This window comes from Episyrphus balteatus, chromosome 3, assembly GCF_945859705.1.
Source record: "Episyrphus balteatus chromosome 3, idEpiBalt1.1, whole genome shotgun sequence".
Classification (NCBI taxonomy): Eukaryota; Metazoa; Arthropoda; class Insecta; order Diptera; family Syrphidae; genus Episyrphus; species Episyrphus balteatus.
Window position 1 is genome coordinate 52363453 of NC_079136.1, and position 18771 is coordinate 52382223.

At 28.9% G+C, this 18771-nt stretch overlaps 1 protein-coding gene across 1 annotated transcript in view; it reads left to right on the plus strand.

Annotated features, from left to right (window-relative positions):
• LOC129915383 (protein similar) overlaps positions 1 to 18771 on the plus strand; it is a 186455-nt gene that overhangs the window by 20088 nt on the left and 147596 nt on the right. The window contains exons 2-6 of the mRNA XM_055994883.1: positions 7472 to 7659; positions 7740 to 8002; positions 8063 to 8287; positions 12404 to 12570; positions 12637 to 12743. Coding sequence (XP_055850858.1) covers positions 7472 to 7659; positions 7740 to 8002; positions 8063 to 8287; positions 12404 to 12570; positions 12637 to 12743 — 950 coding nt within the window. The remainder of the gene's footprint in view (positions 1 to 7471; positions 7660 to 7739; positions 8003 to 8062; positions 8288 to 12403; positions 12571 to 12636; positions 12744 to 18771) is intronic.

An 18771-nucleotide genomic window follows, 5' to 3' on the forward strand; every position in this document is an offset into this window, starting at 1 on the left:
CTTATGAAATTCAACATTAACTAACGAAAATCTTCATAAGCTTATGAAAATTCTTCATATACTAATAAATGAAATATTACATTGGCTTATGAAAAAATAAATCAGTTAACGAAAAAAATCGTTGCCTTACAAAAAAAAAACCTAGACTTGGGTGCATTTCTGTTTTAATGATTAAAAATTGAATCTTGCTTTATATAGTTCACATTAGGTTTTTGTTTAAAAATCTATGTAAGCTGAGCTGAATATAAAAAATATTTGCGTATTAATATTTTTTCGTAATTTAATTAAAATATTCATAAAATTTACGAAAAAATTCGTTAGCTAACGAAAGTTTTTTCATAAATTAATCAAAAAATACATTGACTAACGAAAAATATCACCGTGGTTAATTAAATTTTACGTTAATCGATGAAAAATTTCGTAAAGTGATGTAAAAATTCATTAACTCTCGATCAAAAATTTTTATGAAAAATTTCATTAAAATACTACAGTTTTCGTTGATTGATGAAGTTCTTCATTAACGTATGAAAGCCATTTCGTTGAGACGATTAAATTTTTCATCGGCTGAAAATTAATTAAATTTTCGTTGGCTCAACGAATTTTTTCGTTGTATTTACGTAAGGATTTGGTTCAGTGCACCGTATTTTAAACGGCATAACGCTATGCACTTACTTTCAAAAGATATGGTTAATTGAAACTATCTAGAAAACTTTTCCGATTGTTCCAAAAAAATAAAAAAATTCGTTCAACTATTATGACCTACTTTCGTATTTAGCAAACTTCCATCATCGTTCAGTTCTCCTTAAAAATAAAATAATACCTAAACTTATCAACTTAATGATTTATATGATTGTCTTCTTAGAACATCTTTTAAGAACAATAAAATTTTCCAAATCACCACACTAACTTGTCATATGACTTCTATATATTTAAATATTTTGTATATGCCCATCTTTTTATAGACTCACACAGCCACATAATATTTTTAAATGACAAAAATTCAGCAATATTAATCACACACTGTCAGCGTAAGCACCGAATGCCCCAGTTTATTCCTTTCAACTAACACGTGGGCTCGGCCATTGACTTCATGCAATGCTTTAACTATAGATACGACTATAGAATACATCCAGCTATAAAAGCCTCTATACAAAATGTTAGATCAGATGTTATGCGATGCTAATTAGTTTTGAAAAGCGCGGTTCTTTTCTGATGGGCTTGTTTTGGTGATACAAACAAACAGTTGTACACGAATGTGTTGTTGCACTATATAATTATAGTGCAAAAAAACTTAAAGTTGATATTTTCGCGAGACTTTAAGCACGTAGACCTTGAGGTAATTTGATATGTTTGGCATTAAGTGTAGATCATAATAATGAACGCTTTTTTTGTTTGATATAGGGTGCTGTTTTGTAAACAAATTATAAAAGTTACTTACATCGCTGACGTACTTGATTTGTTAATTTGAATTTTAATTATTCAAATTATATCTAGTTTTTTTGTTTCAAGTTTCGATTACATAAACGGCTACATATTAGAACATTAAAAAAAAAAATAAAACTTTAAATTATATGTTATCACTGACAGGATTTTGTGGTTAAATAAATTAGAAAATTGGGTACTTTGACGATAAAAAAAATCTTTAAATGAGTTTTGAAAGTAAATCAAAATGATTCACACAATGCGCGTGTTGGGAAACTTAATAAAACAAGGATGTGCCGAATTCTTAAATGAATTCAAAAATGAATTTCTGACCGTCAGAAAATAAACTTAGAACAGATTTAATGATCATTACGATCTTGATGTCTAGGTGATTACAACTCTGCTACGTATCTGATTCACGTTAGTGAGTAAAAAGAAAACTGATTCTTATGCAATATAATAAAAAAATATTTAAGGAAACTAACAAAATGTAGGTATACCTAGAATTCTTCTTGAACAAAGGAGCCTTTGGATCTTTTTGCGGTCAAAAATCATTTGCACAACCATTTCGTTATGAAATTTGGTACACTGACGTGGGAAACCGACGAAGTTACGAATACCAGAGTTACGGGCGACATAGTTACGAGCGTCAAAGTTACGCGAAACCGAAGTTACGAATTATCTATTAATTAATATAATTATTCATAGCGTATTTTGTAATACCCACTTTGTTAGTATTTATATTAAAATAATAACCAAACCACCCCTTTTTTTTACAGACGTTATTTTGGTGTGGTGGAGTGGGGTTTTTGTTTGATTTTTAACTTATCCTGTGTCAAATAAATAAACAAGGAATGGGGTTGTTTTTTGCATAAAAAGATTAAACCACACCCATTATCGTTAAAATCTATTAAAATAACCAATGAGAATCGATATTCTCTTATTTATGTTTCCATAATTCCATATCGTTCCTCGCAATTGTTGCCAACCCAAAAATCACATGTCATAGCTTAACATAACTTTAGAATTCGTAACTCTAGTTATTCGTAACTTCGGTTTCGCGTAACTTTGACGGCCGTAACTCTGTCGCGTGTAACTCTGTTATTCGTAACTCCGTTACCATTTCCACTGACGTATATTAATATAGAAAATACGTAAAAGCTGTCAAAATGGAGGGCACAATAAGAGTTGAATCGGAAATTTCAAAAACCACTTACATAAGTGACATTTTTTTTCAAAAATGATTTTTTGTTGCTCAAAATGGTTCTTTAAAAGTAGATGCGTTTTCTGGGTTAATAAATTCCTTCCCCTTCAAATTATACCGGTAATTCCAAAAACGAATTTAGTTCATGGACTTAAGAGGTTTTTGCATCCACTTTTAAATGGCATGTGTTTGTGTAGTAATATATGGCTGAGTTTAAGTTCACATTGTCCTGATTGTTTTAACCATATATAAATCCTCCATTTTAATCATTTTTCCCATAAACATAAAGGAATTATTACAAATAAACCAGATTTTGATAAAATGAGAGAAAAAAGGTTGGTGGACCCAACCAAGAATGAATATGATTATGACCTTAAAAATAATAAAACATACAGAATAAATACATGTAACATGTTCATAAATAAATTTTTAAGATTAATTTTCAATAATAAGCCACTTCAAATTCGTTAATTTTATATTGGTTAAATTATATATCGGGTACCCGATTGTTTGCTAAGACAACCTAAGTCTAAAACAGTTTTTCGGTTTTTTGCGTTGTTCTTTCTAATAAACTGTGATAAATATTTTTTTCTCTGTTTATTACAACTCTGGAAAAAAAATTATTTAAAATCAACGGTTACACCAACAATAACGTGGTATACTTTTTTCTAAAGCCAAAAATCTAGTCTTTTACAAACATTTTAAATAAATGAAAAAAACTAAAAACTTAATATAAAGAGGTTTCTTTGAAAAGAGTAGTTTTGGTTTTTTGTAGCTTCTCGAAAATGGCAAGATATTTTTGGACCCGGTTTTCTGCTTTAGTTTAAAAACAAATAAGAGCATTGAATTATAAAAACTAAATTAAACCTACCTTATTACATAAAATTTTGAAAAAAATTAGCTTGCAATTTTTTTTTACAATTTTTTTTTAATTGCATCTCCCCGCTAAACGATGGGAATAGACGCCCCCTCCCATAAAATTTTTTTCTTGTCTCGACCCAACCCAACCTGAATCACCCTGTATATTCAATGAAAAACATGATACATTTTAAAACAATGTCCAAAAAGACTTAGACTTTTCTTGGAATTTTTTTTTTCAAGCAGGCACAATTTCAACATATTTCGTATTCTTCTCATTAATATATTTCAGTGTACCAAATTTCATGATTTTTCGTCAATAAATGGCCGTGCAAATGTTTTTTAACTCCAAAAAGAGTCTAAGGCACCACTGTGCATCGATGATCGATGTAACAAATATCTAGATCAGTGACAACGGTGTTTTCGGAGGTCAAACGTTGAAGAAAATTATAAGCAGAAAATGATTAGTGATGTAATTTAGGATTTTTAGGATTTTCAAATCAAAAGATTTTATCATATTTTTTTTTTGAGTTTTAATTCAGCAATTTTTTCGTGACACTAACTTTAAGATGGTATAGAAAAAATTAGTACTATTGCAAAGAAATACTGTCAAGAACTTAAAAAAAAAATGGGTTTTTTTTATTTTCGCATCGAATAGAACAAATTTGGGAAATATCTTAACCAGGGTTTTTTAAAATTTACTTAAAAAAAATTATTTAAAATTGCTAATCAAAAATATTTGCATTGAAAAAAAAAATATTATAAAAAAATGCATTGAAAATAAAATTTTTAAGAACAAAAAAAAATTTTATTGCAAATAAAAAAATGCTACGTTTAATTTGTTTTTCGTAAAACTCCTTGAACATAAATTTTATGATGAGCCTATAATAGTGGGTGCATGATGTATTGTTAAAAAAGAGTTTTTTTGCATCGGAGACTGTTATAAATATTCCATAACAATACAAAAAAAATAAATATTCTATTTAGCCTCTAGCTGAGAGTTATGTATACTCTTACCTACATATATCGTCTGAAAGTGAATTTAAAATAATAATAAAAACAACAACAATAATAAATAAAATGGCAACAAATAAAAGTAAAAAAAAAAATCCACGCGAATTGAATAATTGCAATCAATTGAGTATTCTCACGCAAGGAAGAAATTCATAAAAGCTAGTTGCTAGTTGATCCAGCCATTGCAGATGAGCGATTCTGCACGTAGGTAGGTACTCTCATTGATTTGCAAAAGAAATGAAATATATTATTTCATCTTGATATGGGCGTTTAAAAAACAAGCAGACAAAAAGGGCGGAACATTTGATAATAAATTATTTTCTTCTTCTTTTTATTTCAAGAAAAAACATATCATACAGAGAGAAAGTTAAATTATTATTATTGGCATCCAATAATGACCATTCATTAAATAAAACGACCAAATTATATATTTGTAATAAATAATTGGATTGTATCTCTTTAAGCCGATGATCATTTAAATATGAAATCAAATGATCTCAACCTTATTTTACATTCAATCTTTTCCAGTTTAAGATTGGACATTATTTTATATAATTTGTTATTATAATAGCCCACTACTTAAAGTTAAAATAATATGTAAACTTAACGACCTGATTTAAAAATACGAGTAAATTACACAACTTCACAAGCCTAACCTGAAAATTGAATATTGAAGCTTTAATTGTATCCAATTGTTAAATCCGAAAGTGTCAAAAAAGTTAAAAACACATTTAAATGATCTCTTTCTAGTTATCAATCCGATACTCTATACATCACACCAAGTTCGTTAACAACGGTTTTCATTCACTCTATTATTTTGCGGGTTCAATGAAGTTTTGAATACTCGTACTACTTGCAGAGCCATAGACCCGTGTCCAACTTCATATTGTCTTAGGCTTTCCAAATGACGGTAGCGGAAAAATTCTTTTTTTCTCGTCCTTGTTGTCAGGTTGGGGGTTCCTGGCGTCGAGTTAACTGCCCTGACAGAAGTAGGATGTAGTTTTAGAATGACGACAAGCCACCCTTAGCTCTTTATAAAAGCACGTAGGTAATTTTGCAGTTGCAAACCTCAGGACCTATTTCACAATGTTTTTACTGTGGGTCAATTCTGGTTCGGGGAATAAGTGAATCGAAAAGGTTTTTACTTTTTCTGTGTATAAGTCATAAACAAAATTTATCGATAGAAAAGTAATGATGCTTGAAGTTGATAATGAATTCATTAGATGTTATTTATTTTTTTTAGACCAAATACATATAAATGTGAAAAATGCTTATTCGATTCACTTATTTACAAAACTTAAATTATGCTTTTTCCAAAAAAAATAACTCAAATAGTTTTTCGTTGAACCAAAATATAGATACTTTCTTAATCGATTTTAATATTTTAAATTTGAATCCGAAGTAAAAAAAATATATGTATTACAACACGTTTTTTGAGATATAATAACTTCAAGATGAGTTTTTACCTCCGGAACGTGATAACTGATAATATATTTTTTTTTAAATGGGATTCGAGTTTCGAATATTTGAATATTTATTTTTATTCCTATGAAAAAATTACTTTTTTAGCCCATTTCTATTTTTGTATTTATTTGAACTTCTTTAAACATAAAATGATTCGCTTTTTCCTTTTTCTCTCTCATGAGTAATTTTTTTTACGTAAAACACAAACGTAAAAGCGATTTGGGCTTAAAATGTTCAAATTTCTTTGTTTTAGGAAGTACTCAAAAGAACTTAGTATAATATGTTTTACTAATTTTGCAACTTTAGAGCGTTGTTCTCAATATTTTTGATTTTTGTTCATACTATATGAATAGTTATACCTAAGTCCAATATCTAATACCATTAATACCATTTTTAAATAATTTGGCTGAATTTCTAATTAACATATGCATACAGTTTTCAGTTTTGAAAGAGAAAATTCAATTTAAACGTTTAATCTGCCCGCCATTTTGGAGCCGCCAATTTTGAATACAAAAATTGTTGCCAGCTTTTCAAAAAGAAAAAAATTATAATATCCTTCAGGATGAAAAAATTCTTGATTTTTCGTCAAGAAATGGCAATGCAAATGATTTTTGACTCCAAAAAACACCAAAGTGTCCCGTCAATTTTTTTTGCGGCTGATCCTCACGTAAGACCCCTCAAAAGTTGCGTATTTAATAGCACATTATTTACGGGAAAAATACTAAAAAAAAAATAGTCAAAGGTACTTTTGGGCCTCTACCAGCAGCACAAAGAAGAATTTACCCTCAAAAATCGGTCAAAAGTCCTAGTTAAAAATTTCGGAAAAAATTATTTTTTTATTTTACCCGAATAATTAAGCTATCATAAAGTGCTATCATAATTTTGTATGGTTTTTGACGTCAAATGCTCCCTAGTGAGCCTTTAATTTTGAAAAATAAGCAATGGAAGGGTACTAGCTGATTGTTAATATGCCAGTTTTTCTCAATTTTCACCTGTTATGGGAAACGTAGCTAATATTGAGCAAAGAATCGTAGATTACCGAACAAAAATATCTTTTTGAACTGTGTCAAGCGATCAAATCAGGGTTCTTTCTTTTAACATATAAAACCAACGGTAGAGGCCCAAAAGTTATATCCAAATAAAAAAGTAAGTACATATTCTTAATCTTACATATTCTTAATTCAAAATTCGAAAAAAAAAAAAAAATTGCCCCATACATGGACGGGACACTCTATTGTGTATAGGCGTGGACATCGCAAATATACTTCTTCTTTTATTTTCCTGAATAAGTTTCCAAAAAAAAAAAAACACTTTCGTTTTTTTGGACCAAGGTTTTAAATTTGCCTATAGAATTCTTTTCTTGGACGACCCATACCAATATAATTTATATCTACCTGATTACTTTTATTTTAACTCTATTTATCAATTTTTAATACAATTTTGTAAATTGAAAATTGTAATATCAAAAATTTATTAAAATCCATTCTTTAAAAATTTTTATTTTTACAGGAGCAATGAAAAACGTAAAGAAAAGTCTCGTGATGCGGCCCGTTGCAGACGATCACGTGAAACAGAAATATTCACTGATTTGGCACAGGTTCTACCATTGCCCAAGGACAATGTCGATCAATTGGACAAGGCATCAATTATGCGTGTTGCAATTGCTTATTTGAAAATACGCGATATGCTTCATTTATGTAAGTTTTTTTTTTTTTTTCTTAACAAAATTTCTAACGTAATATGCACTACATTTTTTTTTTTTTAATTAATTTTTCAGTTCCCAAAATTCAAGATATTCCCAAAGAAGAATCTGAAAAATCAGAAACCTCTATCATTTCCAACAAAATCACCAACAACGATGAAGATTATTCTCAATCAAGCAACGATGAAAAAGAACCAAAACCATTTGATTTGTGGAAAGCAGCTGAAACACATAAAATCTTGTCACAAGCTTTAGATGGATTTATGATTATTTTATCAAATGATGGAGATGTTACTTATGTTTCGGAAAACATTAACGAATATTTGGGCATTTCAAAGGTATAAAGAAATAAATATTTTTAATAAATCATTTTTCTAAATTTAAATTTTTTCTTGCAGATTGATATGTTGGGTCAACAAATCTGGGAATACGCCCATCAATGCGATCATGATGAGCTAAAAGAAGCACTCAATATTAAGAAAAGTATTTTATCTGAAAAAGTTAAAGATGAAAATCTCATTGAAGAGGGAATCACTACAGATCATCGTGATTTGTTTATTAGATTGAAATGTACATTGACAAGTCGCGGACGTAGTGTCAATATTAAGAGTGCTTCTTATAAGGTAAACACAATTTGGGGATTTAGATTAATGGGGTTTTTTCTTTGGTCAAAAAATTAATTTATTTTTTTTGATCTTAATCTATCAAAAACATGATTTAATATTAATTTAAGTTAAGTAAAAAAGATTTTGATCGAAAAGTAAAATAATTCTTATCAACGGACAACCCCATAAGATTAAAAAGAAAAATATATACTTTTCGAGTGTTTGAGAATTATGTCAGTTCCATTTAGTTGAAATGCTTTATGCGTGGCCAATATGTGAAAAAGTCATCAATTTTTAACTATTTCGTATATGATATCTTAGTTTGTAATCAAATTAAATTGATAAAACGTCTTTAGTAGAAATAGGTGGGCAAACACAAGTTAAAGATCAGAAAGAGTCAACATGATTGACATCCTAAAGGCAGTTGACGGAGTTTGGTACAACTCTCTATTTAAGTCGTGGTCATTAGATCAGTCAGATTTAAAAAAAAAACTCAATCACTGTTCTTAACGTGACCCGTTTATTGGGATATATTACGGATTGACTCCTTTTTGTGACTTAAATCGATTTTTCGATTTTCGTCTATTTGCGATGGTTTTGAATTTCATTTCTACAGTTTTCTTTGTGATGTTTGGATCCGACACTGCTGTATTTTGGAGATCAGTTTTAAGGCTGTTAAGCACTCCTAATTTAGCTGCATGGGAATGTGGAAGTTGCGATTAGATTAGATTAGAAGTTCAGTAGCCTCAGTTTTAAATTTAAGAAAAACTTCTTTCAATATCTAAAAAAAAATAAATATTGTGGCACGACATGTCATACATGCGACACCCCATGAAAGAGCAATGTCAGAACAACTCTCAACCATTCTTGTGTGCGTGTTTTTAATTTACATTAATTAAAAACAGGTATTGATTGATGAAAAAGTTCATTTATCAATATCTGTTTTTAAAATTATGTCCTTGCCAGGAAAAAGATATTTGTTCACCATTTTGGAAACGCACTATTACTTTTCCTAGCGGTCTATATTTGCGCTTTAAGACTATAAATCAATGTTCCTAGCAATGGTTTTTTTAATTGACAGAAAGATTCCAAAAAGCGATGAGATGTTCTTAATAAGGATAATAGCCCAAGCGAAATGTGAATAAATGCAATTGAAGATTTTTAAATGCAAATATCTTTCCACATTTAATTTTTATTTAAAATGAATTAATACAATCCATTTAAATTTCAATTCACTTGCACTTTTGTCTAGAATCTAGCTGTTTATTTTCTGATATGCAATACGTACGCAAAAAATTCATACCTTGCGTATATATCATAAGTTATTTATAATTTTCAAATGCTGAAAGCTATCGAAAAATACTATATACAAAACTTGTAAGTCATACTTTCTAATGTCCTTATGGCGCTACTTTGAACTTTATTGATTTCTGGTTCTGAAATTCCAATCCTGTTTACCTGTCTTTAGCTATGAAGCTCGTAGGTCGCACGATTAATTATTTGTATTAATTTATTATTAATTTTTCGTATTTCAAGTGTCAAAAATTGATAAAGAAATAAATTAAATGGAAATTGATTCTCTACAGAAAAAATTCCCGACACTTTTCATCTTCCATCACATCGCTTAGAAATAAAGTTATTGCAAAAAAACTTAAATAAGCGAAAATGTGTTTTTTTTGCTTTTAATTCATAAACGGTCAATGTTTCCTCAAATATTTCCATATAAAATTAGTACTTCTATAATTTTTCGAAAATCTATTGTTTAACCTTCCTATGTTAACAGGGGTGCTATACCACTCCACACTTTATTTTAATTTCTTTGTTTTTTTTTTTTACAATCATTATTTGTTTTGTATGAATTATCTATTTTCTGGTTTTGTTATGATTAAATAAATAATTTGTAATACCTACATCTAAAAGTATTTTTATTAAATTTAATCCTACCACCCATATTATATGCGTTGTTATCGGAAGGTTAATAGGTGTAATAAAAAGGAACCAAAAGCCAAAAACAGTCAAAATGATTGCTACGATTTAAGGACATTTTTTTTAATGACCAAATATTTAGAATTTACGTAGGTTAGGTATTGCTATTTTTTGCATATGTTAGATTACACAGGTCAACACGAAATTTGTGCTTGGGTTGTGACTATGAAATTATGATAGATATATTGATACTCATCTGGAAAATACATATATATATTTTTTTTTTAATTTGCTTTTGAAGTCAGCTGAGCAATTTCCAGTTTTCAAGTAAATCTGTCTCGAACTCGAGAACGTCTTACCCGTTTTGGTAGATTTTTGTTTTGTTTTCTTCATTTTAATGATCTCTTCATATTCATATTCAGAAAAATAAAAAAAAGGAAATTTATAAGAAGAAAAAAGAAAAATTAAATCGAAATTTTCTTTTTTTTTTTTTTTTTTTTTGAATTTTTGTCAAATGGGAGCTTGAGGCATTATTTGATACCTTCTATTTTCAATATTTATGGTAAAAGTATTTTTATTATATAAAAATAACTTCTTACACAAATAACTGTAGTTCATGTTGAAATTCTTTATTTATTGAAAAGTTAAATTAATTTTTTTGCATAGTTTTTTTTAATTATTTTGTTGCATATACAGGGTGTCTAAAAAGTAATGGATTAAACGAAATGGGCTGTTAGGCTAACTTAAGATCTCTCAGAATTTGGTAACTTGTTCATCACAAATACTTACGGTTCTTGTGAAATTTCGAAAAATCCCTACTTTGCAACAGTATTTTGCTTCCTCTGCCCATAATTGATTTTTGTTTTTTACAATTCTTTCACTAAAAAATTGCCTAACAATAAGAAACAATTAACTAATAAAAATATTTTTTATTTCATACGCCATTTTTTTGCAAATTAATTAACATAAAAACTCAATTTCTTACTTTTATTTCAGAGCAACAAGACAAAAAAAATTTGTACTGTGTGACTCTGGTTTATTATTTTTAAATCTTGTCCCGGTATTGCAGTTTTCAAAAAAGTATAAAAGTTTCCAAAGTTGAAGTTAGATAAAAAAATATAACGGTTTGAACTAAACAAAACAGGGTTTTTCGGATCAAAAAACCCTTGTATTCATCATAACTTTTTTGTTATAATTTAAGTCGAATAAAGTGCTTTGGCAAAAATGTAGAACTTTAAATTATCTACATTTTAGACCTTAACAGTTTTTTTGAACAATGCACGGTTCTTGTACTATAGCTCATAAGACTCGAGCTAGGCTCACAGGGTATGAAAATTGTATTTTTGCTCCCAACACAAAAAAGCAAATCTTAGGAGGGAAAAGGGTGATTATCTATTTTTTTGGTTTACCATGAACCCAAAAAGTGCAAAGTAAACCCAAGCACAAAAAATATTTTTATTATTGTCGACCTGTGTTATAAATGGAGGGCTTAGAGGTAAAGTGAACCAGAAGTCAATTTGGAGATATAACGAGTTAAAGTAAATACTTTACCATTGAATCCTATGGTGAATATTTTTCTTGAACAAATGACAATTTGATACGAAACACTTTTTGACCAAACTAATGACAGATCTTAATAGAGTTAAATCTTGCACAAGTTTTGTTATACTAGATTTGAATTTTTTATTTTAGTTGACTTGGTCCGCTACAGCTGTGAGACCTCAAAATATAGCTGGCTTACAAGAAAACTGACCAACTGCTTTTGTATTATTGATAGAAAATATATTAGAAAAAAAAAGAATTATATACATTCTGAAAAACACCCTATTTGCTATTTTCCCTAAAAGCATGGAAGTTAACATTTTTGGTAATTTCTCTTCATGTACAAGACATTTTGTTAAAACTGACCTAATTCGGTAGCTAATTTTTTCAGTTGGTCAGTTTTGGCACAAAAGGGAGCAAATTTGTTTTTGTCATTACATATTTTTAACAAAATTTCCATGAAATTGTCGATATGGGTTGTTTCTGTTTTGTAAATCGCCTTGTAACTCTTTTCTCGAGTTGCACATGCCCGGCGCTCCTCCTATCCTATGATTCTACCCTTAACCGCGTACTTGCATTAAGAAACTAGTTGCGAATTTAAAATTATCAAAGATCATCTTTTTATTTTTTTTTTTTTTGTAATTTGTAATTTTTGAATTTTCATAGGTAATACACATTACCGGACATTTAGTGGTAAATGCCAAAGGCGATCGTGTACTCATCGCAGTCGGCCGTCCCATTCCACATCCATCAAATATTGAGATTCCATTAGGAAGTACAACATTTTTAACCAAACATTCGCTGGACATGAAGTTCACCTACGTTGATGACAAGTAAGTAGTTAAATTATATTTTTTGTAAATAATTTCTTTAAAAAAAATATTGTTTTTGTTTTACAGAATGGATGATTTATTCGGGTATAAACCTGAAGATTTATTAGATAAATCATTATACGAATGTCATCATGGAGGTGATTCCGATAGCCTCATTGGAACTTTTAAATGCGGTAAGTTTAGAATAAATGTTTTAAGTATATTACTGTGGTTGAGTTAAGTTTAACATTTTTAACTTCTTTTACGATAATAAATTAGTTAACATGTGGGTTATTTGCAGTTTTCCAATAGTAAAAACTATTTTTTTCGAAATTCTTACTCAAAATTTGTGCATAGTATGTATGTATTTAAATGGATGGATAAATTCTTGATTATAAAAAACTTTGGTTTGCAACAATTTTACACTTAAGAATAATGACATGGATAGTCTATCTATCTTTTTTAAAGATCTATTTTTTAACAATTTTTTTCTTGGTCTCAAAAAATAATTTAATCATATGTCATATGCTTCAAGGATATTTTTTGGTATGGATCTTATTAAACTATGCCAATCGACTATTAAACAAGTTTTAAATGGAAATATTATCCTTATAAATCAAAGTATCTACTGATTAAGGTTTGAATACATAAGAATTAATAAAATCCTTTTGGTGGTTTTAACAAAAAGCATTTAAAATTGACTCATGTTTTGAAAATAAACGATTAAATTTTTAACTACAAAACCATCAAATCAAGATCCAAACAAAGTTTTTGGAGACAAAAAATCATATTTGTTATCTACAGTCCATGCCTGGTTTTTGAAAATACTCTCCTTTAGAATTTTTGTTTTTATATTCAAAACATTTATTTAAAAAAAAACGGCTGTTTTTCTAAAACTCAACATTAATATGAAGGATGTGCTGCTATATACATATTAATCAATAGATTCACTATGGTCTGTTATCTATAATTTTGTTTAAAATACTAAAATGATTTTGTTTACAATTTAAAGTGTGTACAAAATTAAAATATTGTTAAAATTTTACATTTAGTTCAATTTCTATAATGTCACATAAAACATTAAGGGCGATTTTATTCACACGATGTTGAAAACAACTTTAGGATTTTAATTTACAACTTGAGAATTTGTTTTTATTCATCCTAACCTTAAGTTTTAAACTTTTGATTTTCAAATCAAGAGTTTTTCACCTTTTGATATTATCAACTCCCGAAAAATTCTGAAGTTTGCGAACAAACTTGAGGTTTTACTTCGAAATGTCAGTTTTTATTTCTTACTTTTGTGTGACTATCCGTCCCGGTTTACCTGGGACTATCCCGTACTTCTACAGCTTGTCCCGGGTTTTTATTTAAGAAACCCGGGGCGTATAAGTGTCCCGTATTTTGTAATTTGTCCCGTGATTGTTCCGTATTTGCACATTCTCTGATTTTTGTATTCAATATTTTAAATACTTTGTACGGAAAACAAGAAAACAGTGGTTGGAAATTAAAATTTTTCTAATTTTTCGGATAAAGCATTAAGCCTAGTTCGCTGCTGAAGCAAAACGAAAATTTTTCTAAGTCTCCAAAGTCAAAAAACTTTTGCTGCAAGAAAAATTGCCTGGACAAATAAATGGAGGTGACAAACGATTGAAAACTCTCCATATATTCTAGCACAGATAAGAATTTCGTTTCCTAATCTGCGTATTGTGCAACGAAAAGCAAAATTTTTGTTTATGATTTCGTTGTGCTGGTTTTGTACGAAAATTTTCGTTTCGCCCCTAGACTAGGGTATAGTTTTTTTTAAATGTTCGTCAACTATTTAGTTCCAGCTTATGTTTGTCTGGTTGCTACACCAGGAAAAATGCATTCGAATAAAGAACAACATTGTGGAAGAGTAAATAACTCAGATAAGTTTCAAGACTTTCAAGGACATGTTTAAAGTTGTGTTAAAGATCATACAATTTCAAAATCATTTAAAATAAAATTGAAATGTTAAAAAGCAGCTCTCCGGATTTTGATTAAAAAAAAATTTTTTTAGAAGTTATTAATAGACATTATTATAAAACCATTTTCTTGATTTCTGATTTCGTAAACGGCTTAAATGAATTCAACAAAAACGCTCCCAAAAAATCGCTCTTGATATCAAAATAAGGAAAAATTATGAAAACTCATTTAAAGAAAATTGAATTTTTTTTTAAAAAATCAATATTTTCAAGACGTTCCAATTAATTTTGTATCTGTCCCGGGTTTGGATTCCAGAAATATGGTCACCGTAGATAAGTGTCAAAATCGTCAGAAATAGAAAATAAAGGAACTACATTATTGCGGTACCACTATTATCATTCCGGAAATTAAAAAAAAATCGTCCTTAATTTGTGCTCATATTGTTTTATTTATTATTAAAGGAAACCAATTTAAAAATGAAATATAGATATGTATGAATTATTGGGAAATTGATACACTGGTTGTTTTCTAGTGCCTTTTTAAACATACTGTTTAGTCGCTAATATTTCCAGATTCAATCAGCTGCATCCATTCCCATATGAAATTAAGATTGTACCTATTTTGTAAAATCATAGATTAATTGGCTCACGAAATTAGTTTGGTTTTACTAAAACAAAGACTGATATTATGAGAATATAAAACAAAAAATAGAAGCAAAGTATATTTGATTTTAATGACAACATTTAAATGTTCGAAATAACATATAAAATTAACAGAATTTTTTTTAAGTGTCACAATTATCCCAAGGATATTTTCAAAATTGAAAGTTGATCATCTTAAGATGTTAAACTGAGGATTTGAGAAAAAAAAAATACTGAATTAAATTAATTTTCAACTTGAGTTTCAAGTTTCAACTGCCAATTTGAAGACAACTATAAAGTTAGCTAGCTTTAGAGTTTGCTTCAAGTTGAGAAATATTGAATAAAACGGCCCTAATTTTTTTCCGGGACAGAACGCTCCTGGAATATTTTTTCTTCTATGCTTTAACATTCTTTTAATATAAACAAGTTTGTGCCACCACAATAATAACGTTTTGTAATTCTTTAAATTAAAATTATAAAGAAAACAAATTCGGTCGAACGTTATGTAAGAAAAAAACTACACCTTTTTTTTCTGATTTTGACTACTTTATGTACTTGATTAATAGGTTATCAATGATACAATTAAAAGTTGGTAGTTGTCGATCTTGTTTTATAACTGAAAATTAAAAATTAGCTTAGTTTTATTTTGATGGTTTTTTTTTTTTTTTAATTTGAGTTCGAAAAGACATTTTTTTCATATTTGTTGTTAAAAAAACTTGAAACATGCCTCCCCAAACTTTTCTGTTTGTGGGTGGAACATGTGCATATAGATGAGTGGGATTCTTTTGAAATTAAGTTTATTAGAACTTTCTAGTAATTTATCTTTCACGAAGTTAAATTACGTGTTGGAGGTTGTAACTTTGCCGTAGTAAAGTACCCATTCATAGTGGTCTACTCCCGTGAGTGGAGAGAAACTTCAAGAACGATTTTTGAGTTAAGTGGTTAAGTGACAACCTGATCGTTGATGAAAAAGTATTCCTCACGAATTCGGAAAACATAAGCATTGTGTTCTCCTGAACCAAAATATTTGAATAGTTCGTAGAAAAAACTACCGCAAACTATCTCCAAACAAAAATTTTCCATTCATAAGTATGTAAGCTTGCTTAACAAAAATTCGTAACACATTACACGTTTTGATTTATGAATATGAACTGAAAAAATTCACTAAGCAGTACAGACAGCATATCAGAAACTTGTTAATAAATAACTCAAATTACCAAAACTTTCCTCAGACCTTTATTTGAGGTATAAATTCTTGAATTCAGTGATGATTATTAATTTAAACCTATCTTTTAGATTCAGAACGGAAAACTTACCAATGTTATAGGTATTCGGGGATATTTAGAAATTCCTTACCGTGCAAAAGATCAAAGTCTTTCAAAAACCATAAAAAATTCTACTTCCAAGAACTAGTACCTATAACCACTTATAAAAAAAAAAACTAACTAATTTACACTGGCTGTTATAAAACTTCGTTTGGTGAATAATAAAATATTTAATGAAATTACAATTAAAACAAAACTAAAACTCATTAACAAGAAACGAATGTTGAAATTAATTCTCTTAACACGCAAACTTCTTCCTTTTTATACACAACTTTAGTTCAATTTTCGGAGAAAATGCAATATTCAACGAACTCGTGTTCGTCCTGTCCAGTAGTTCATTCCCTTTTTTCCCAACCAGTTCTTTATCAGTCCGTGATTTTGCCCTAATCGCACATAATAAGTTCTTTGGTAATTGCATTACCGTATTAATTAGCTTTTAAAAAGGGACGACAAAATAGTGAAGGATGAGGATAAAAAATAATAAACATGAAAAGTTCACCTTTTCGTCTCGTAAAAGAAAGAATGTCATTTTCACTCCTGGAAGTGAGATATCAACTCAAAGTGACTGTGTCCTACCAATAAACGTAATGACGCTAGCACTTTTTAGTTGGTAAGGATTTTTGTCCCTATATTTACGCTTGGTTGTCTATATAGTTTTTCATCCGCAAAAGACCACAAAATGACATACAGAAATGTATTTTCTTTACTGAAGGGTTGGAAGGGGGAAGTATATTAAATCTGTCGACCATGATGCCAGAAGGACAACAATACCAACAAAACAAAAAAAAAAACAAAAATCGTGGGAAAGCCAAGGAGAAAAAAAAAATAAGCGACTTATTTCGTAGACAGTTTTATTACATTGGCTGCTGGCATTATGCACACCCTTCAATTGTCAATGGACAAGCATACTGTACACACATATCTAACTAAGTTACTCCTTTGGGGCAGATTTTGGGGATATTATGGCAACTTAGAGAAAAATTAATGTGGACTAGTGTTCGCCATGCTTGTGCTCTTTTGCATATATTTGGAGAATTCTTTTATTTTTTTCCTTGAAGAAGTCTTTAAGGGCGTCTCTATGTTACGAAAGATAATGGAGTTAATGTCGCGTACGTTGTTGTATAGCTATTTAAGTTAATGTGTTTTGGTCTGATTACTTAGGTAATATTGTTTGTGGTAACCTTTAAGATATGGCATTTTTAACATTAAGGAAGAAGAAAGGATACAACAAATAAATTGATTGTTCCTAAGCGCGTTAGTAAAAGCCTTTTTCAATTGTTGAAGATAGTGAACAGTGAAACATTGGGTATAGTGTTAATTTAAATTATCTAGTGGTTAATTTTTGTGTATGAAAAGTCAACTTGAGCAGATTGACTCTGTCCCAGAGATGTGATTCCCGAAGCCAAAAGGTCTCGATGTCTAGTAAACTTGATGTTTTCTTATTTGGTTTTGCTATTTTCCTTGGAAGTGGTGTTCTATGAAAGTTAATAAGATTTGTTACGTAAAATTTTCAAGCTTTTTATTTGTGACCCGTAGTTAATTGTTCAAAGTCCTTAAAAATTATAAACTTTTATGTAAGATATTATGTGGCATTTCACTTGCTGCTTGCAACAATTTAACCATAATTTTAAAGGTTTATTGTAGCTATAAGAACAATAGTGGCGTAAGCCCTAAATTTCAGTTTTTAGCTAAAAGAGATTTAAGAAACAGGGTTTTTTTAAAAAACAATACTTTTTTGCGTGCCATCTAGTTTTGAGTGTAGCTTGCTGCATTAATCTATTTTTGTGTTAAAATAGATACATATATTAAGAGACCCATTTCTATGAAAAACTCATTTTTGAAAAAGTGGTCAGTTACTGAATTATATTTTTTGAAAAATATTTTTTTTTGTTTTATGCCATAAATGTATAACTCCAGCACGTTGTTAGATAAATAAAGTTTTTATTTTAAGAAATGTCCTTGGCAACGTTTTATTGATCGAACTTTTAAAAATTAAAAATAGATTTTAATTTTAGATGCATTTTGTGTGCTAAAATTTTTAATTCATCACTAACTATTGCTCAATAGGGCAATTTTCTTGAAAACTGCTCAAACAATTTGGATTAAATTTAGTGTAGGTACCTAATAGTTCAAGTGATATTAACAAAATTGTGTCTTTATTTTAGTAACTATCGTATGTATATTTCTTATAGTTTAAAAAAAATTTCAAAAAATGGTTTGGCAAAAATTAAAAACATTTTTTTTTTAAATTTTTCTTCTGATAACCTAACCCAAAGCTTTTATGTCCAATAGAGATCTAAAATTTAGGAACT